At 41.9% G+C, this 17,486-nt stretch overlaps 1 protein-coding gene across 1 annotated transcript in view; it reads right to left on the bottom strand.

Annotated features, from left to right (window-relative positions):
- LOC122946300 overlaps nt 1-17,486 on the bottom strand; it is a 95,979-nt gene that overhangs the window by 32,567 nt on the left and 45,926 nt on the right. The window contains exons 8-12 of the mRNA XM_044305818.1: nt 16,815-16,933; nt 15,192-15,296; nt 10,358-10,480; nt 3,596-3,673; nt 2,524-2,613 (exon numbers count right to left, since the gene is read on the bottom strand). Of these exons, the coding sequence (XP_044161753.1) occupies nt 2,524-2,613; nt 3,596-3,673; nt 10,358-10,480; nt 15,192-15,296; nt 16,815-16,933 (515 nt within the window). The remainder of the gene's footprint in view (nt 1-2,523; nt 2,614-3,595; nt 3,674-10,357; nt 10,481-15,191; nt 15,297-16,814; nt 16,934-17,486) is intronic.

Genomic DNA, 17,486 nt, shown 5'->3' with positions numbered 1-17,486 from the left:
TTCCTTTCTAGGTGTACCACAGGGTCTCTTCAAATGAGGCATAGCATCCAAAAACCATCCCAGCAAAATCTGCCCTCCAAAAGCCATATGGTGCTCCTTCCCTTCTGAGCCCTGCAGTGTGGCCACACAGCAGTTTACGACCACATAAGGGTTGTGTCTGTAAGCTGTAGAATCAAGGTAATAAGGTTTGTTTGGTTGTAAAACCTTGCTGTTTTACTGGAAAATTGGTTTGAAATTTTATTTTTTTAAAGTGACATTTTGAAGTGTCTCTTCTATATTCCTTAAATTCATGTGGCACAGCCAGGGGTCGAGTGTAGGGGGAACGCATGGGAACGGCGTTCCTGCACTTTTTTCATGGCAGGAACGCCGTTCCCTTTCAGCCTCAAGCCAGGAGAACGTGGCTGAATCAGAATCAGATTCACAGGGGGAGACGGAGCGCACTGTGCAGGGCAGGCTAAGGGAGGAGGAGCGGCTTCAGTTGAGAGGAAGCTGTCTGTGCAGTGCTGCTGCCTGTGACTCCTCTCATGGCACCCCACCCCCTACTGACATCATCTCCTTCACTTCTTCTGTCGGCCAGATACGCTGCGAGTATGTTCAGTCACTTTGGGCAGAGCGTTCGCAGCTGACACATAGCTATGAGATCATTTAGAATGTCTTTCAGAAAAGTTTGTCCTGGGATTCGAACTCACGACCTCTACACATCAGCGGAAGGCATTTACCCTCACAGCCATGAAAGCTGTCTAGGTAGTTGCTTAAAAAAAAAAAAAAAAAAAAATATAAGACTTCTACTTATACCTAGTGTACTGATACCTAGTGTACAACCATACACATGACAGCTGCCCACTGTGTATGGATGTAGCAGAGCTGGGTGTGTTGGGGCAGCTGTCATGTGTATGGTTGTACACTAGGTATCAGTACACTAGGTATAAGTAGAAGTCTTATATTTTTTTTTTTAAGCAACTAGCTAGACAGCTTTTATGGCTGTGAGGGTAAATGCCTTGCCTCTGATGTGTAGAGGTCATAGTTCGAATCCCAGGACAAACTTTTCTAAAAGTGTTTTTTTTTTTTTTATAAGACTTCTAATGATACCTAGTTTACTGATACCTAGTGTACAACCATACACATGACAGCTGCCCCAACACACCCAGCTCTGCTACATCCATACACAGTGGGCAAAGTTACCTACAGTAGAAGTCTTATATTATTATTTTTTTAAGTAACTAGCTAGACAGCTTTCATAGCTGTGAGGGCATATGCCTTGCCTCTGATGTGTAGAGGTCATGAGATCGAATCCCAGTACAAACTTTTCTAAAAGTGTTTTTTTTTTTTTTTTTTTTTTTTTTGTCCGCAGCGACACAAATTACAGCATGCTAGATTTTCTGTGCTTTTTTATTTTTTGGAGGGGGAGGGGGGGGGGGGTTGCAGTGGATCTTGGGTGAGTTCCCTCACTTTTTTTCCCAGGACTTGACCCCTGGGCACAGCTAAAGGGTTGACACAGTTTCTAAAATGGGGGTGTTGTTTCTAAAATGGGGCCATTTATGGGTGGTTTCTATTATGTAACCCCCACAAAGTGCCTTCAAAATGGAATTGGTACTTTAAAAAATGGGTTTTGGAAATTTACTCACATTTTTTTAAATTTGCTTTTAAACTTCTAAGCCTTCTAACATCCTAAATAATAAAATGACAATTTTCAAAATGATGCCAACATAAAGTAGAGATATGGGGAATGTTAAGTAATAACTATTTTATGAGGTATCACTATCCGCCTTAAAAATAGCCAATCTAAAAAATTTTGAATCTTTCAACATTTTTGGATTTTTTTGTAAATATAAGTAAACCGTATAGACTGAAATTTACAACTAATATAAAGTACGACATGTCACGAGAAAACAATCTCCGAATTGGTTGGATAAGTAAAAGCGTTTTAATGTTATTACCACACCCCAGCACCTGCGTCACTCCTGATCCCCGCACAGCCGCTGCTGCATCAGGCCGCGATGGGTATGAGCCTCCCTAGCATTGCGGGTGACGCTAGGGAGGCTTGCCCCCATCGCGGACTGCTATTGAGCAGGTAAGTATGATGTATATAAACGTGCCCGGGCATTGGGGGTCATGTTTTAGACTGTGGATGACCCCTTTAAGGTGAAAAATGGCTCTGTCCTGAAAGAGTTAATGTGACAGGTACACTTTAACGATATTGTTTAGGATTAGAAATAGCCCCAGTCTTGCCCATGGGCTGTACCTGGTTTTGCATCTTAGTTCCAGAGACTTAAATGATGAGCTGTAATGCCAGACACAGCTCATGGACAAGTATGGCTCTGTTGCTAATCCAGGGCAATCCCTTTAAAATCTATGATTATGTTTATGGCCCTAATACCCTCAAAGCAAAAGAAAAAAGTATATAGAAGAACTTCACATCAAAACAATTTGAAATCAACTGAAATCTTTGGCTCCTGTCTGAAGCACTCTGACGGCATTCTGCTCATGGGTCCATCACATAACATAATATGATAATCTACTCACATCACTGTCATCATTATCTTCATACTCGAAGGGGGAGAAGAAAAACACAACTTCTCTGTCTTTGTGTACTTGAATCAGGTTCAACAGTATCTTAAAAAGAAAGTAAAAAAAAAGTATAAAAGTTTTACACATGTTAAATAAGAAAAGTAAGAGAACAGCATCAAGATACCATAGATCTATGAAATAGAGACCTATTGCTGAGCAAAGGACAGCACAAATCTTCCTCTAATACACTTCAGTCACACTGGCCATAGCTATTATGGGGGTAAATACTCTTACTACCATAATGCAGATTTCAAATCATACTTCCAGTCCCTTCTCTTATTTTTCAATCCTCTTAAGAGGGTTGTCTCATCTGAGACATTAGTGGCAAGGATATGCCACCAACGTCAGATAGGTGCTGGTCTCACCTCTGGGACAAGCTCCTAAAATAGCCGAGTGCTGGCTATTTCTGGCAGTCCCATAGAAGTGAATGAAGCGTTGGTAGCACTTGAGTGGTGCGCCCTCCATTTATTTATTTGGGTCTTCCCAGAATAGGTGAGCGAGCTCGCTGAGCATTTTTAAAGAAAACTCCTACAGAAATGAATGGAGAACATGCCGCTCATGCACTGGGCGCTTGCTTTCACTTTCGGGAGCCTCTTTTAGCTATGGGTGCAGGTCTCAGAGATGGTACTCGAACCTATCTGACTTTGACTTTGATGGCCTATCCTAGTAATATGCCAAACTCCAAGATGACACAACCCCTGTCTACACTGTCAACCTTTGCCTCTCTCTTTCTTCTTTCTATGAATTGTAGTCCTTACACATCATCCTGGCTTACTCAATCTTTGGTTTTCTGCGACTAAAATATTGATGACCTATCCATATCCATGTTCAGAGCTGTGGTGTTCTGGCTCCATGTACTGTGTCATTCCAGAACCACACCGGCCGCTAACAGCTGATCATAGGGGTTGTAGGTGTCAGACTCCAACGAATCGGATATTTATGACCTATCTACAAATTGGAACCCTTAATTTGACTCCAATTATATATACACACCCATAATAACCAACATTACATTCCAGTGACTCACATTTATAGTCTCATCTGAAGCCTTGTCTATTGGGTGGAAAGATTGTTTGTCTGCATCACTTTGTCCTCCTGTAGTTGACTGTATGAAATTGAGATATAAAAAAAAAAATTATAATAATAAATTACACATTATACATATACTATACACTTTAGTAACTTACATTATATATGCCACGTTGAGTGCTATTATTACGCATCCTTTTAAACAACAGTTTTCCCACCACATACATATGGGACCCTAATTGATTAATAGTACCATACACCTTAGACCCTTTGTGTAACAGGGAGCCGGCGACGCTCTCTCTCCCTGCAGCACTGCCAGCATCCTGTTCATGAGGATGAGCGAGGGCGTCCTAGTCTCAATAGTAGCAAGGGGGCGGGGGGTCCTCAGAGTGACCGGCATCCTTCATCCCCATGACAACGAGCAGGGGGGAACCGAGCGCCGATGTCAATGAGTCGGCGCTCAGGTGTATAGATATGCTGGACATGGGTCACGTGACGCTGGCCATGTCACGTGACCCATCAATTAGACCTATTTAAAGAGGTAACCTGCTGGCCACAGGTTGCCTGTGATTGGTCTTGTTACCTCACTAGCGTTCTCTGCATGTGTGACTTCTGTTTGTTTCACCTCTACTTGAATTTGACTTCGACCTTGTGATACCCCTTGTACTGATGCGATCTCTTGGCTCCTGACCTCGGCTTGTATTGACTTTGATTTTGTATTACCCCTTAGTTCCTACGTTACCTCCTGGCTCTTGGCCGCGGTTTCCACTGGCTCCAGTTGCGGTTCTTCCCGGACTGGGAAGCTTTTGCTTCTGTGTTTTCTGTCTTTGTCTTTTGTTTTCTCCTTTGTTGTTTCCTTCCTTTAGGCCCCTGCACGTACGTAAGCTAGCGACTGCCGCTCAGTTGTACCCCGTCGGTTAGGACTGACCGTGCAAGTAGGTAGGGATAGAGCAGTGGGTGGGGTTCAGGGCTGCACCTATCCCTTCGTGACACTTTGGCTGTATTTACCCTCACTTGGTGGCAGCTCAGACATTAGAAGTTTTGCCCTGCAGTACTGGGGGCCTGGGTTCAAATCCACCACTTTAAAACATAAATGAGGGAAAATGATTTCCTAAAAAATGTGTGTCTGAATTGGTGTCCATTCACGCAACTGTATATTCGGCCTGTATGCTGACCCATTCATTTCAGTGGGGCCGCAAAAGATGCAGACAGCACACCATGTCCTGTCTGCATCTGTGTGTCCGTTCCGCAGGTCTAAAAAAAAAGAAAAGAAAATAGAACATGTCCTATTCTCGTCCATTTTGCAGAAAAGAATAGGCATTGGTTACATAGTGCAGGACTTGCGGAAGAGGAAATGCGGGATGAACATGACCGGTAAAACGGATAGAGGTGTGTCAATGTCTGCTTAGGGATATTAGTCTGTAAGACAGAGACTGATGTGAATAGTGACACTCTGTACAATGCTGTGCAATATGTTGGCGCTCGATAGGCTACAGGAAATAAACTTGATGGACATCAGGTCAGTCTAATGACTGTAATGGACCGACCAGGCGTCTCCAGAGAGAAGCTGAGTGTACCCAACAGGAACTGAAGGGGCATTGTATAGAAGAGCACCTCAGCCCTTTTGTATTAGTAAATGTGACGATTCCAGTGTTTGGACCACCACTGACATTTATGATATACGCTGCCTGTCCAAAAAAAAGGCGCCACCTGGATTTAACCAAGCAAATAGTTATGAGCCTCCTATTGGATAATTACTGCATGGGCGATTATCTTTCAGCTGGCAACAAGTTATTTAACCCCAACTGGTGCAATGAGTTGCTTCTCATTTCTTAAACAACCTTGTCGAAAGACACATCTCGTGGTCGTGGAAAAGATGTTAGTCTGTTTGAGAAGGGTCAAATCATTGGCATGCATCAAGCAGAGAAAACATCTAAGGCGATTACAGAAACTACTAAAATTAGGTTTACAACTGTCCAACGCATTATTAAAAACTGTAAGGATAGTGGGGACCCATCGTATTCGAGAAAAATGTGGCGGAAAAAAAATCCTGAATGATCGTGATCGGCGATCACTTAAATGTTTGGTGAAATCAAATTGGAAAAAAAACAACAGTAGAACTCAGGGCTATGTTTAATAGTGAAAGTAAGAGCGTTTCCACACGCACAATGCGAAGGGAACTCAAGGGATTGGGACCGAACAGCTGTGTAGCCATAAGAAAACCACTAATCAGTGAGGCAAACCAGAAAAAAAGGCTTCAATTTGCTAGGGAGCATAAAGATTGGACTCTGGAGCAATGGAAGAAGGTCATGTGGTCTGATGAGTCCAGATTTACCCTGTTCCAGAGTGATGGGCGCATCAGGGTAAGAAGAGAGACAGATGAAGTGATGCACCCATCATGCCTAGTGCCTACTGTACCAGCCTGTGGGGGCAGTGCTATGATCTGGGGTTGCTGCAGTTGTTCAGGTCTAGGTTCAGCAACAGTATGTGCTCCAAGAATGAGGTCAGCTGACTACCTGAACGACCAGGTTATTCCATCAATGGATTTTTTCTTCCCTGATGGCACGGGCATATTCCAAGATGACAATGCCAGGATTCATCGGGCTTAAATTTCGAAAGAGTGGTTCAGGGAGCATGAGACATTCACATGGGTTGGCCACCACAGAGTCCAGACCTTAACCCCATTGAGAATTTTTTTTTTTTGTGGGTGGTGACTTTTTTTTTGGGACAGGCAGTGTATATTGAAATGTCACAAATGTATGTTGCAAAAGAGCCCACTTAAAAACAATAATTCTTCATCCATATCCATAATATGTGTATTTACCTACATGTGTATCCACAGATTTACTGAACCAGACTCACGTCACTGTAGAATCTATGATGATCTAAGTTTTATTCCATAGAAGTATGGTGGCCTGAGACTTGTGACCATAATACAGATGCTAAAATTCAGCTGTATTGTGGCTGCGTGAAAAACAGCCTTTCTAGGAAACCGAGAAAGCAAATGACAACCACCTTGAAAGGTATAATGGTGTCCATACTGGTTGGCACACAGCTTTTCCAGAAACAGCTGATTCTTTTTTTTTTTCCCTTTCTAACCTAATTTTTCCTACAGTTTTATACAGTTATCCATGAGTCAGGTGCGGTATCTAGTCAAGCACATAGACTCCTATAGGCAAGTAGTCTTCCACTCACAGTACATGCAATACAGTGTATATAACAAGTGAAGGACGGCTCCCCTCTAACCCAGGATGGCAAGGTGCACCAATCGGATGTCGTACCCTAGTCACCAGACAACAATAGTAATATAGAAAGGATGGGCACTCTTATAACTGGTCCACGAAGTAAGCAAAGCGATAACTTTAATTATAGCAGTGCATAGGTATATACAAATAATCACTATGGTATGGCCTAAACAGAGCTATACCCTCAATGGGTTAAAATGGTATAAAATATACTAAAATATCAAATAAAAAATCATAGAATATCGGTCCACTGGTATAGCCAATCGATACAACTATGGATACTAGATGCAAAATGCAAAAAAAAAGGGGGTCTGTCCAGACTACAACTGAGCTGGCGGACTGCCTATCTTCTATTGGTTATAGTAGTGCCCGATATCGAGTAGTTATCCACAATAGATTCTCCACAAATAAATTCAAGGTGTTAGTGTGTATATCCCAAGTGTTAACAAAATAAATCAATATTAATAAAGGTATAGTGCAATACAGTAAACATAAGTACATAATTCAGTGAAGATAAGTAAATAATTATAACATTACTCAAATCATTATAGTGTTCATTATCAGTGTAAAAAATGTATGGTATCTCTGGAGACTCGGCAATAGGTAGGCAGTTCGTCTTACTAAAGGTTAATCTTTCTGTAATATTGTAACAGATCTCTTGGAAAAAATATTTGTGATCTCCTGGGAATCGGCTTTAAATTTCAATGTTCAGTCCACCCGATTCCTAGGGATGCAGTATAGTCCGCAAATTTGCAGTCCAACAGGTGTCTAATTAGGCAAGTTTTGGATTCGGAAGCATCGGTGCAGTAGAATACAATAGGATGATTATATTATAGTACACAGAGGTGCAGCAGTATTTGGTTGGTTACTCACGTATCGTCCTGCTATTCCCACCGTGGCGTCCCACGTGGTGTAGGTTCAGGATACAATTAGCTTCTCGGCAGTATAATGAAGAGCTGCCTTACTGCTGGGCAGAAGTACCGATGCATATTGGTCTTGTAGGTGTACAGATCCGGCTGCAAGTTCACAATGGATTTCCTTGATTCGGATCGGTGTCCCACCTGTTTTACTCAGCAAAGGTGATTCAATCCCACCCGTTGATCGCTGCACTGTGTCCAAAAAGGCTGTAATTCCTTTGTCCTTAGAAAGCGCTTTCTTAGTCCAGCAGATGATTTTAGACTGTCATAGTTGAAAACTAGCCGGTTTTTTATCAGGTCTAATACCTCCACGCCAGACACATTTCGAAGGTTAGCTTCCTTCTTCCTCAGTGGCTCTCTTGGATCTGACTAACTTGCCGGCTATTTATTCATTTTCCCTCCAAGGGGACTCTATGTTAAGCCCGGAATGGATCTTAAGGATCTGGGCTTCGCAGATACAGTTTTCCATATATTGCGGTATTCATGCGATTCCTCTGCGGTTTTCTCTGTATTCATGCGTTTTTTTTTTATCATGTGATCTTGAGTCCACCAGAAACATTATTCATGTCTAGTTTTTGTTATAACTAGTTGCGTTTTACTCTTATATAAATAATTAGATCACATGTCATAATGACTAGCTTAAATTTTACGCATTCTCAGGAGCATATTTCTGCGTGTATATACATAAAATCTATGAATGTATAAAATCCACTATAAAGTTCTGTAACATTTTATATTAAATATTTGACACATCGTATCTATTTTATCTATCAGCGGATATATATATATATATATATATATATATAAAATTCTGTTAAATGGTGTTGCTAGATTGCCTTATATATTACAATTTATTATTGAGGCTTAATTATTTATTTATTATTTAAAAATGTTAAAAATGTATTAAGAATGAAATAAATGGTGAGGGGCATCTGTAATAGGTTTAAAATATATGATGTAAAATGTAGCATAAAATATACAATACATAAAATATACTAGGGTATTGCAGTCTGATTTCAAAATTAATATACATAGTGTGACTAGAGAGTGACGCAGAGACGGTGATGCAGAGATATTAAAGACTCCCTTGGTGAGCAGCATTCTAGGGCCAATGGGGGTCATCACCTAAAATGGTTCGGGCAAGAGTGGACCAGATGGACTAAAGGTGGAGCGGATGAGGGCCAAATGAAATAGGGGTGGAGACCTCCAGTCCAGGGGAGGTCATAGTGCTGCTACACAGCCTGACTAGTACCCCCCCGTGGGCCGAAGGCATCCAGCCCATCACAGGAACCCAAATATTTCCAATTCGGCATTGAGCCCGGCGGGAGCCAAGCTGCCGAATTCGAAAACCCTTCTTGACTCTGCTCTAGACATTCGGGCGATGTGATTGCCTCCCCTCCAATGGCGTTCTATCTGTTCGAATGCTGCGAATGTTAAAAACGTGGGATCTTGGTTATGTATCAATTTAAAAGGTTTGGATAGCGTATGTTTTTCATAACCCTTTTTGATGTTATTTATATGCTCCGCTATCCTAATTTTTAGAGGTCTTTTGGTCCTGCCAATATGTTGTTTGGCACATGAGCATTCAATAATATAAATTACATTTGTGCTATTGCATGTGAGGAGATTTTTTTATCTCAACTGAAAAATTGTTTTGTGTTGAGCTCACTCGTGTAGTCTTTTTTGAAAAGGACGTATTCCTGCAATTAATGCAGCATCCACATCTATGGAACCCGCTCCTTTGAGGGCCGAAAAAGTTCAGCATCAGACCAGAGCACCTTCCTCCATACATTTTGGGAGTCTCCCACAGGCCTTTCCGCAAACTCACAACGTGCCTTTTTGTTTTTCGCTGAAAGTAATGGCTTTCTTCTGGCCACTCTGCCATAAAGCCCAACTCTATGGAGCGTATGGCCTATTGTCGTCCTATGTACACATACTCCATAGACAATCCTGCTGTGGAACTCTGCAGCTCCTCCAGGGTTACCTTAGGTCTCTGTGCTGCCTCTCTGATTAATGCCCTCCCCGTGAGTTTTGGGGGGTGGCCGTCTCTTGGCAGGTTTACTGTTGTGCCATGTTCTTCTTTGATGGTGCTCCTGGAGATCATCAAAGATTTGGGATATTTTTTTAAACCCAACCTTGACTTGTACTTCTCAACAACATTGTCCCTTACTTGTTTGGAGAGTTCCTTGGTCTTCATGGCAGTATTTGGTTAGTGATGCCTCTTGCTTAGGTGTTGCAGCCTCTGGGGCCTTTCAAAAAAAGTGTGTATATGTAATGACAGATCATGTGCCACTTAGATTGCACACAGGTGGACATCATTTCACTAATTATGTGACTTCTTAAGGTAAATTAGTTGCACCAGGGTGAATACATACACATGCCAATTTTCTGTTTTCTATTTCTAAACAATAGTTTTATTTATATATTTTTCTCATTTCACTTCACCAACTTAGACTATTGTGTTCTGATCCATCACATAAAATTCAGATTAACAAAACATTGAACTTAAGGCTGTAATGTAACAAAATATGAAAAAAGTCAATAGGGTGAATACTTTTGCAAGGCATTGTACATAATCATAGAGGATAACAATGTTACCTGGTGTATTTTCTTGAATATAAATTGAAAATCTTCATCACGTCTTTTAGTATTCCAGAGTACGGTGTCTGGTGTGCTCTCATCATACACAGAAATCTCATATTCATCTTCCTTTTCCGATTTCTGATGAAACATAGAGATTTGATATGTTATATTATGCTAATATTACATCAACAAAGAGTCTGTATACGTTATTACAACTTACTCAGGATTTCATATAAATAGGAAGGAGCCAGTTCACACAGGTTTTTTTTTGTGCTGATTTTGTAGTGTTTCTGCCTCAAAATCAGCTTCAAGTCAGCTCCAAAAACATCTCAAAACAGCCACCATTCATTTCAATGGAAATTAACACTTGCTTCTTTTTTAATGTATATATGTATAAAAAAAGAAGCAGCATGCCCTATCTTGGGGCAGAATCAGCGCTAAATCTCTCTTTGAAATTAATAGGAAGCAGAATAAAACAGCTCCATAAAAGTTCATGAATTTTTGTGCGTTTTCCACTCACTTTTTTCGCAGATCTCCTTTAAAGGGTTTCTGTCATGGGAAAAAATCGTTATGTATCTGCCTGACATTAGCGATGTGCTAATGTCAGCAGTACATAACAGCATGTTTGTTAACTCCCTGCCTGCCGCCGTTCTCTTAAAAAACAGACTTTTATAATATGCTAATGAGCCTCTAGGTGCTATGATGGCGTTGCTACAGCACCTAGAGGCTCTGTCTACTCGCCTTTTGGCACGCACACGTGCACTTGATTGACGTCCTTCTTAGGCCTAGTTCACACAAACGTTTTTTTTGCGGGTGTATGGGCCGTTTTTTTGTGTTCCGTATACGGTTCGTATACGGAACCATTCATTTCAATGGTTCCGCAAAAAAAATCGGAATGTGTTCCGTATGCATTCCGTTTCCGTATTTCCGTTCCGTTGAAAGATAGAGCTTGTCCTATATTTGGCCGTAAATCACGGGTCGTGGCTCCATTCAAGTCAATGGTTCCGCAAAAAAAAAACGGAACACATACGGAAATGCATCCGTATGTCTTCCGTTTCAGTTCCGTTTTTTCTGAACCATCTATTAAAAATGTTATGCCCAGCCCAATTTTTTCTATGTAATTACTGTATACTGTATATGCCATACGGAAAAACGAAACGGAAAAACGGAACAGAAACGGAAACACAACGGAACTCAAAAACGGAACAACGAATCCGTGAAAAACGGACCGCAAAAAACAATAAAAGCCATACGGTCGTGTGAACTAGGCCTTATCCGCATCGTCCTCATATTCCTGCGCCTGCTCCGTCCCGTTTAGTATTTGACACAGGCGCAGTAAGTGAAGGACGCTTGGCTGCTGCCAGCTTCCTCACTGCGCCTGGCAGCAGCTGAGCGTTCTTCACTAACTGCGCCTGCGCCGAATACTAAACGGGACGGCGCAAGCGCGGGATTATGAGGACGATGTGGAGAAGAAGGACGTTAATCAAGTGGACCTGGGCATGCCAAAAAGGTAAGTAGACTGAGCCTCTAGGTGCTGCAGCAATGCCCTCATATCACTTAGAGGCTTCATTAGCATATTACACAAGTCTGTTTTTTAAGAGAGCGGCGGCAGGCAGGGACTTAACGAACATGCTGTTATGTACTGCTGACATTAGCACATCGTTAATTTCAGCCAGATGCATAACAATTTTTCCCATGACAGAAGAAACCCTTTAAGTCTGCTTCAAAAACCTCAAGCTGAAAATTCAGCTTTGTATAGAAGTGAACGCTTTTTTTCATGCTGAAAAAAAGACATGCGTATTCTGTGTTGATTTGAAGTGAACACTTTTTTTTTGCGCTGAAAAAAGACACGCGTATTCCGTGCTGATTTTTTAAGCATGAATTTCAAAATCAGTCGTGTGAACTGGCCCTAAAGGTGCCATGATCACCCGATGAATGAGCAAACTCTCGAAGTCCCAAAGTCTCTCAGTATTATGTGTCTATGCATTAACCTGTTTCACAATGCAGTGCAAATGAATATGATATATTACAATAAACACATAAAATTCAGTTCAACAATATAAAACTGTTTAAGGATACTTTCACACTAGCGTTATTCTTTTCCGGCATAGAGTTCCGTCCTAGGGGCTCAATACCGGAAAACAACTGATCAGTTTCATCCTAATGCATTCTGAATGGAGAGCCTTCCGTTCAGGATGCATCAGGATGTCTTCAGTTCAGTCTTTTTGCCTTTTCAGGACGGAGATAATACCGCAGCATGCTGCAGTTTTATCTCCGTCCAAAATTCCAAAACAATTGAATTTTTTCCTATTTAAATGCATTAATGCCGGATCCAGCAAAACACGGATCCGGCATTGCGGTCTGCGCATGCTCAGACCACACAAAATGTGAAAAAATAAATGCCGGATCCGTTTTTCCAGATGACACTTGAGAGACGGATCCGGCATTTCAATGCATTTGTCATACGGATCAGGATCCTGATCAGTCTGACAAATGCCATCAGTTTGCATGCGTTTTGACGGATCTGGCAGGCAGTTCCAGCGACGAAACTGCCTGCTGGAATCCTCTACTGCAAGTGTGAAAGTACCCTCAATGTAAACGGCATAAATCATAGTGCAAGTTAAAGGAGTTGTAATATTGATGACCAATCCTCAGGATAGTTATAAAAAACGAAATGGCTGCACACCATTATACATACAAACAATAGAGCTAAGAAATGGGGGTCATTCTAAATAAAAGTTGTACAATACCGACTATAAATGAGTTAATGGAAGCTCTTAGCGCACATACGTGTCGGGCCCATCTACCAGGCGTCAAGGTGGCTTCCGCAGATGGGTCCCTAACACTAAATATACTGCCTCTCTTTGGACTTACTTAAGCCTACAAAATCTGCCTGGGACTTCTGAGCAGAGTATAAATGTAGCTGGTCTCTACACCACCCTGAATATTGTAGGCTTAGGCAAGTCCAAGACAGGCAGTTCTGTTAGTGTTAGGGACCCATCTGCGGAAGCCACCTTGACGCCTGGTAGATGGGCCTGACACATGTTTGATCAAATATGTGCGCAAAGAGCTTCCATTAACTCATTTATAGTCGGTATTGTACCACTTTTATTTAGAATGACTCCCATATCTTAGCTCTATTGTTTGTATGTATAATGGTGTGCGGCCATTGTGTTTTTTATAATTATGTTTGCTTCATGGATATGGACCTGTGAGTCTGAAAGTTCTAGTCTAAATTCTCTTGCAGTACAATCCTCAGGATAGGTCATAAATATCAGAATAGCGGAGTCCCGACTTCCGGCACCCCCGATCAGCTATTTGAAGAGAATGCAGCACTTGTATGAGCGCTGTGCTCTCTTCTCTGTTTACATGCTCGCCATCAACATTGCAGCTCTGAGAAGGTGTAATTACAACCCCGCCTTCCTATTCACTTCCCTGGGACGGCTTCTTCCCAATAGGATAATAGAGGAAGGAGCCGTCCCATTTAAATTAATGGGTACGCCTTAGTTGTAATTACACCTGCTCATTGCTGCAATGCTGATGGCGAGCAGGTAAACACAGAAGAGAACACAGCATATTACAATAGCATACAACCCCTTTAACCCTTCAGAGAGCACTAAAGTAGTGAGTTGATGGCTTTGGATAGTACCTATAGGGGCAAATGTCCACAAATGTCCAGACTCCAAAGTACCCTTGCTCCAGGGCATCAACACTCTGCTAAAATACATGATTCACTCTGACCTTTAATTAAAATATATATATATTTTTGGGGAGTATTGGATTGTGGTGATTAATATCTCCTTGGTGGCCCTATTTCAACCTTTCACTGTGTATTCAATTACCCCTTAATTCCACAGTTTTGTTCCCTGTACTGCCTACTTTTCCCTGTGCTTAAAATCAGGTTGCTATGCAGGGTCCGTCTATGTGTTGAAGGACGGAGGAGCAGAAGCACACAGCCTGCAGGGTCAGATTACAGACAGCCACGGACTGTAAGTAAATGATTAAAGCCAGGTCCTCCCCAGCAGCTGATAACAGTGCCTGGGCTGTGTGCACTTCTCCCTGTCCCTGCGCTTGGCAGACGCTCCCTCACTCAGCAGAGCTGGACAATGCAGAGTTGAAGCAGCGCAGACCAGGGAAGGGAGATCTGCCGTCTGCTCAGTGTATAAATGAAAGCAACATGTGGTAAGAGGACCCCTTTGTGCTGCAGGAGATTAACCCTTTAGGGGGAGGGCTCTGGTTACTGACACTTTTGGGGTGCTATTGTTACTGGCTAGTGAGGGCAGGCGGGATTAGCCTCAGGGTGAGGGCAGTGGCGGCCATCTTAACTGAATAGTGAAATTGCAGTTTTATGCAGACTGGTTGCTGAGGGCTGAATCTTATTAAATCTGGGGTAAGTCAGTCTAATAGTAACTGATTCTGGAATATCATGTTATTAGTAACTACATATATAAGAAATTAAAATTAGGGTCTAAGTGTGACAGTTATCCTTTAAATATGACAGGTGGCTTAAAAGAACAAAAGGTTCTAAATTCCCTCTGTGCCTGCATCAGCTCCCCACCTGGCTGTGAGGCTCACCCGATGGTGGTGCTGATGTAGACAACAATTGGGAACATGTGTTTTGAGCATTATAGAACATGATCATTTTAGTGTTTACTATTTTAATAAATTTGGAGACCCCTGCCCCATTTAATTAATAACCAGACAACTCCTCTTTAAATGTCTATTTATGGAACGCTCTGAGGGTATGGGCACACGAATGCCTGAAGAGGCCTTACCCTTAGGATTGGGCCCAATAGACACACAGAAGACAATGGTTACTACATCAAGATTTTCTTTACTTGTCTAATACCTTAGAGACCTTGGCTGTCCAATTATTCTGTAGCCACATCTGAAGTGAAGTGTCAATAACTGATGTCATAGAAATCTCACCATCGTCACTATCATCACAGGAGCCCTGGAAATGAAGAGATGAGCAATACATCACTTAGCGAGACTGCAGTGCTAAAACAACCTAATATGGAGAAACAGAAGGGGTCTTCAGGATTGCATTGTTTATTGTGGAAACTATCCCTTAAGGCCGCCTTACAATGGCCGAGCATTGGCCAGATAATTGCAAAGAAGCGTTTGTAGGAAAGTGGTAAAGGTGCTGCCGATTACCCGACACTCGATCACCGGTTAATAAGATTGTTTGTGCGGTCACCTAAATCATCATTTGCCTGCAGCAGATCATGCTGTCCAATTACGCTCTGCTGCTGGCAAACAATGATTCTGTATTAGCGATCACTCCATCCCATACTGTGGAGGAGATCGCTGCATGTAATAGCAGCAGTCTCCTTCACTGACGAGCAGGCGATTGCTGGGAAGGAATGCTTTCTTCCCGACAATCGTCTGCTAAATTTTGCAGTGTAAAGGGGCCTTTAGTAATAAAACCCATAAGTTATCCACAAGTAATATGGGGACATCTTGAAGGATCTTCTTTCAACCTCAGCTGCCAGGACATAAATGTCAAAACAACACGGCAAGATATTTAAAGGGATTTTCTATCAACTGGAGGATCCATGTACACAAAGAGTACCTCAGTACAAAATTATGTGCATGGATACTACTTTCAGAGCTACTTGTCATGGAATGAGGAATGGGCCGCCAACACAGCCCAAGACGCTAGTGTCCTTGTAAAATGTAACTTTGCCCATTTTAGGGTACTTTTACACTAGCGTTTTTTTTATTCCGGCAGGCAGTTCCGTTGCCGGATCTAGCAAGCCGTGTACAAACGGAAAGCCTTTTTTTTCCGGATCCATTAGACGGATCATCCAGTGAAATGCCTGATCCGTCTCATCCAGAATAACGTATCCGGTATGACATTTTTTTAGAAGATCAAAAATAAAAATAGCTCCTCCTATGCCCCGGCGCATGCGCAGACCGGAAAACCGCGTCCGGCAATGCGGCAATTTCTGGAACACTTGGTACCGGATCCAGCATTAATACATATCTATGGAAATGAATGCCGGATCCAGCAAGTGCGGTATTGTTTCGGGATTTTGGGCGGAAAAAATACAGCAGCATGCTGCGGTATTTTGTCTGGTCAAATATCGTACAAGGGACAGAATGGAAGACATCCTGATGCATACTGAACGGATTGTTTTCCAATCAGAATGCATTAGGACAAAACTGATGCGTTTTTTTTCCGGTATTGAGACCCTTGTGAAAGTACCCCAATTTATTTAGAATATTCTGGATTAGCATTGAGGTTGTAAAATGCTCTGATTCTAAATTTCTAAAATCAGAAAAATTCTCCCTATTACCCCAGTAGGAAATATTTCTATGATATCCATAATTGAAGATGAACTTCTCCAGTGCATAAAAAAAATTAATACAAAAATGCCAACAGTCTCACACTTAGTATTCTAAAAAGGACGAACATGCAAAGCAAAGACATACTTACAGAAATAACATATCTGCTTTGCCTACTTACCATGTCTGCAACATCACCATCGCAATGTAAAGCATCGCTCTCCATGACATTAGTGCATGACCGGAATACAGACACATTCTCAGCTTCTGGTTTTCTAAGTCTCATACTCTTAAAGAATCCTTAAATAAAATAGAATATAAAGAAAAAGAGTTGTTATCAGACGCCATGCGCCTCTCCCTGCAGCGCCTCCATGCTGTGCCACGGGGCCTCCTCCGTCTTCTCACCTCCTCCTATGTGACTCTGTGACCAACGTCTTGTAATTGACCGAAACGTCAGACGCATTTGTCACATATACCTTAGGCATCTTGTGGCCAATTTATTTGGAGGATATTTAAAATAAAAAATATTTTCACTTGCATCTAATTTTGAGTGTGCAGTGGTATTTCATTATCAATTGCAGTGTGGACTGGGCCTTAAGGCTCATTTAGACAAATAGATAATCATCCAGGCAATTGATGACATGAGTGACCTACAGTCACAACTCCACAGATAACGACTAGCATTTACATGCAGGGAGCATCTTCATATTTAAATTGTATACTTGCTTAAGGGGAACCTGTCACCTGGATTTTGGGTATTGAGCTGAGGACATGGGCTGCTAGATCACCGCTAGCACGTTCGAAATATACATTCCCCATAGCTCTGTGCTTTTATTGTGTCAAAAAAACAATT

The sequence above is a fragment of the Bufo gargarizans genome, chromosome 9 (assembly GCF_014858855.1).
Source record: "Bufo gargarizans isolate SCDJY-AF-19 chromosome 9, ASM1485885v1, whole genome shotgun sequence".
NCBI lineage: Eukaryota > Metazoa > Chordata > Amphibia > Anura > Bufonidae > Bufo > Bufo gargarizans.
The sequence above is the reverse complement of the archived record's forward strand: the minus strand, read 5'-3'. Positions and strand labels throughout refer to the sequence as shown.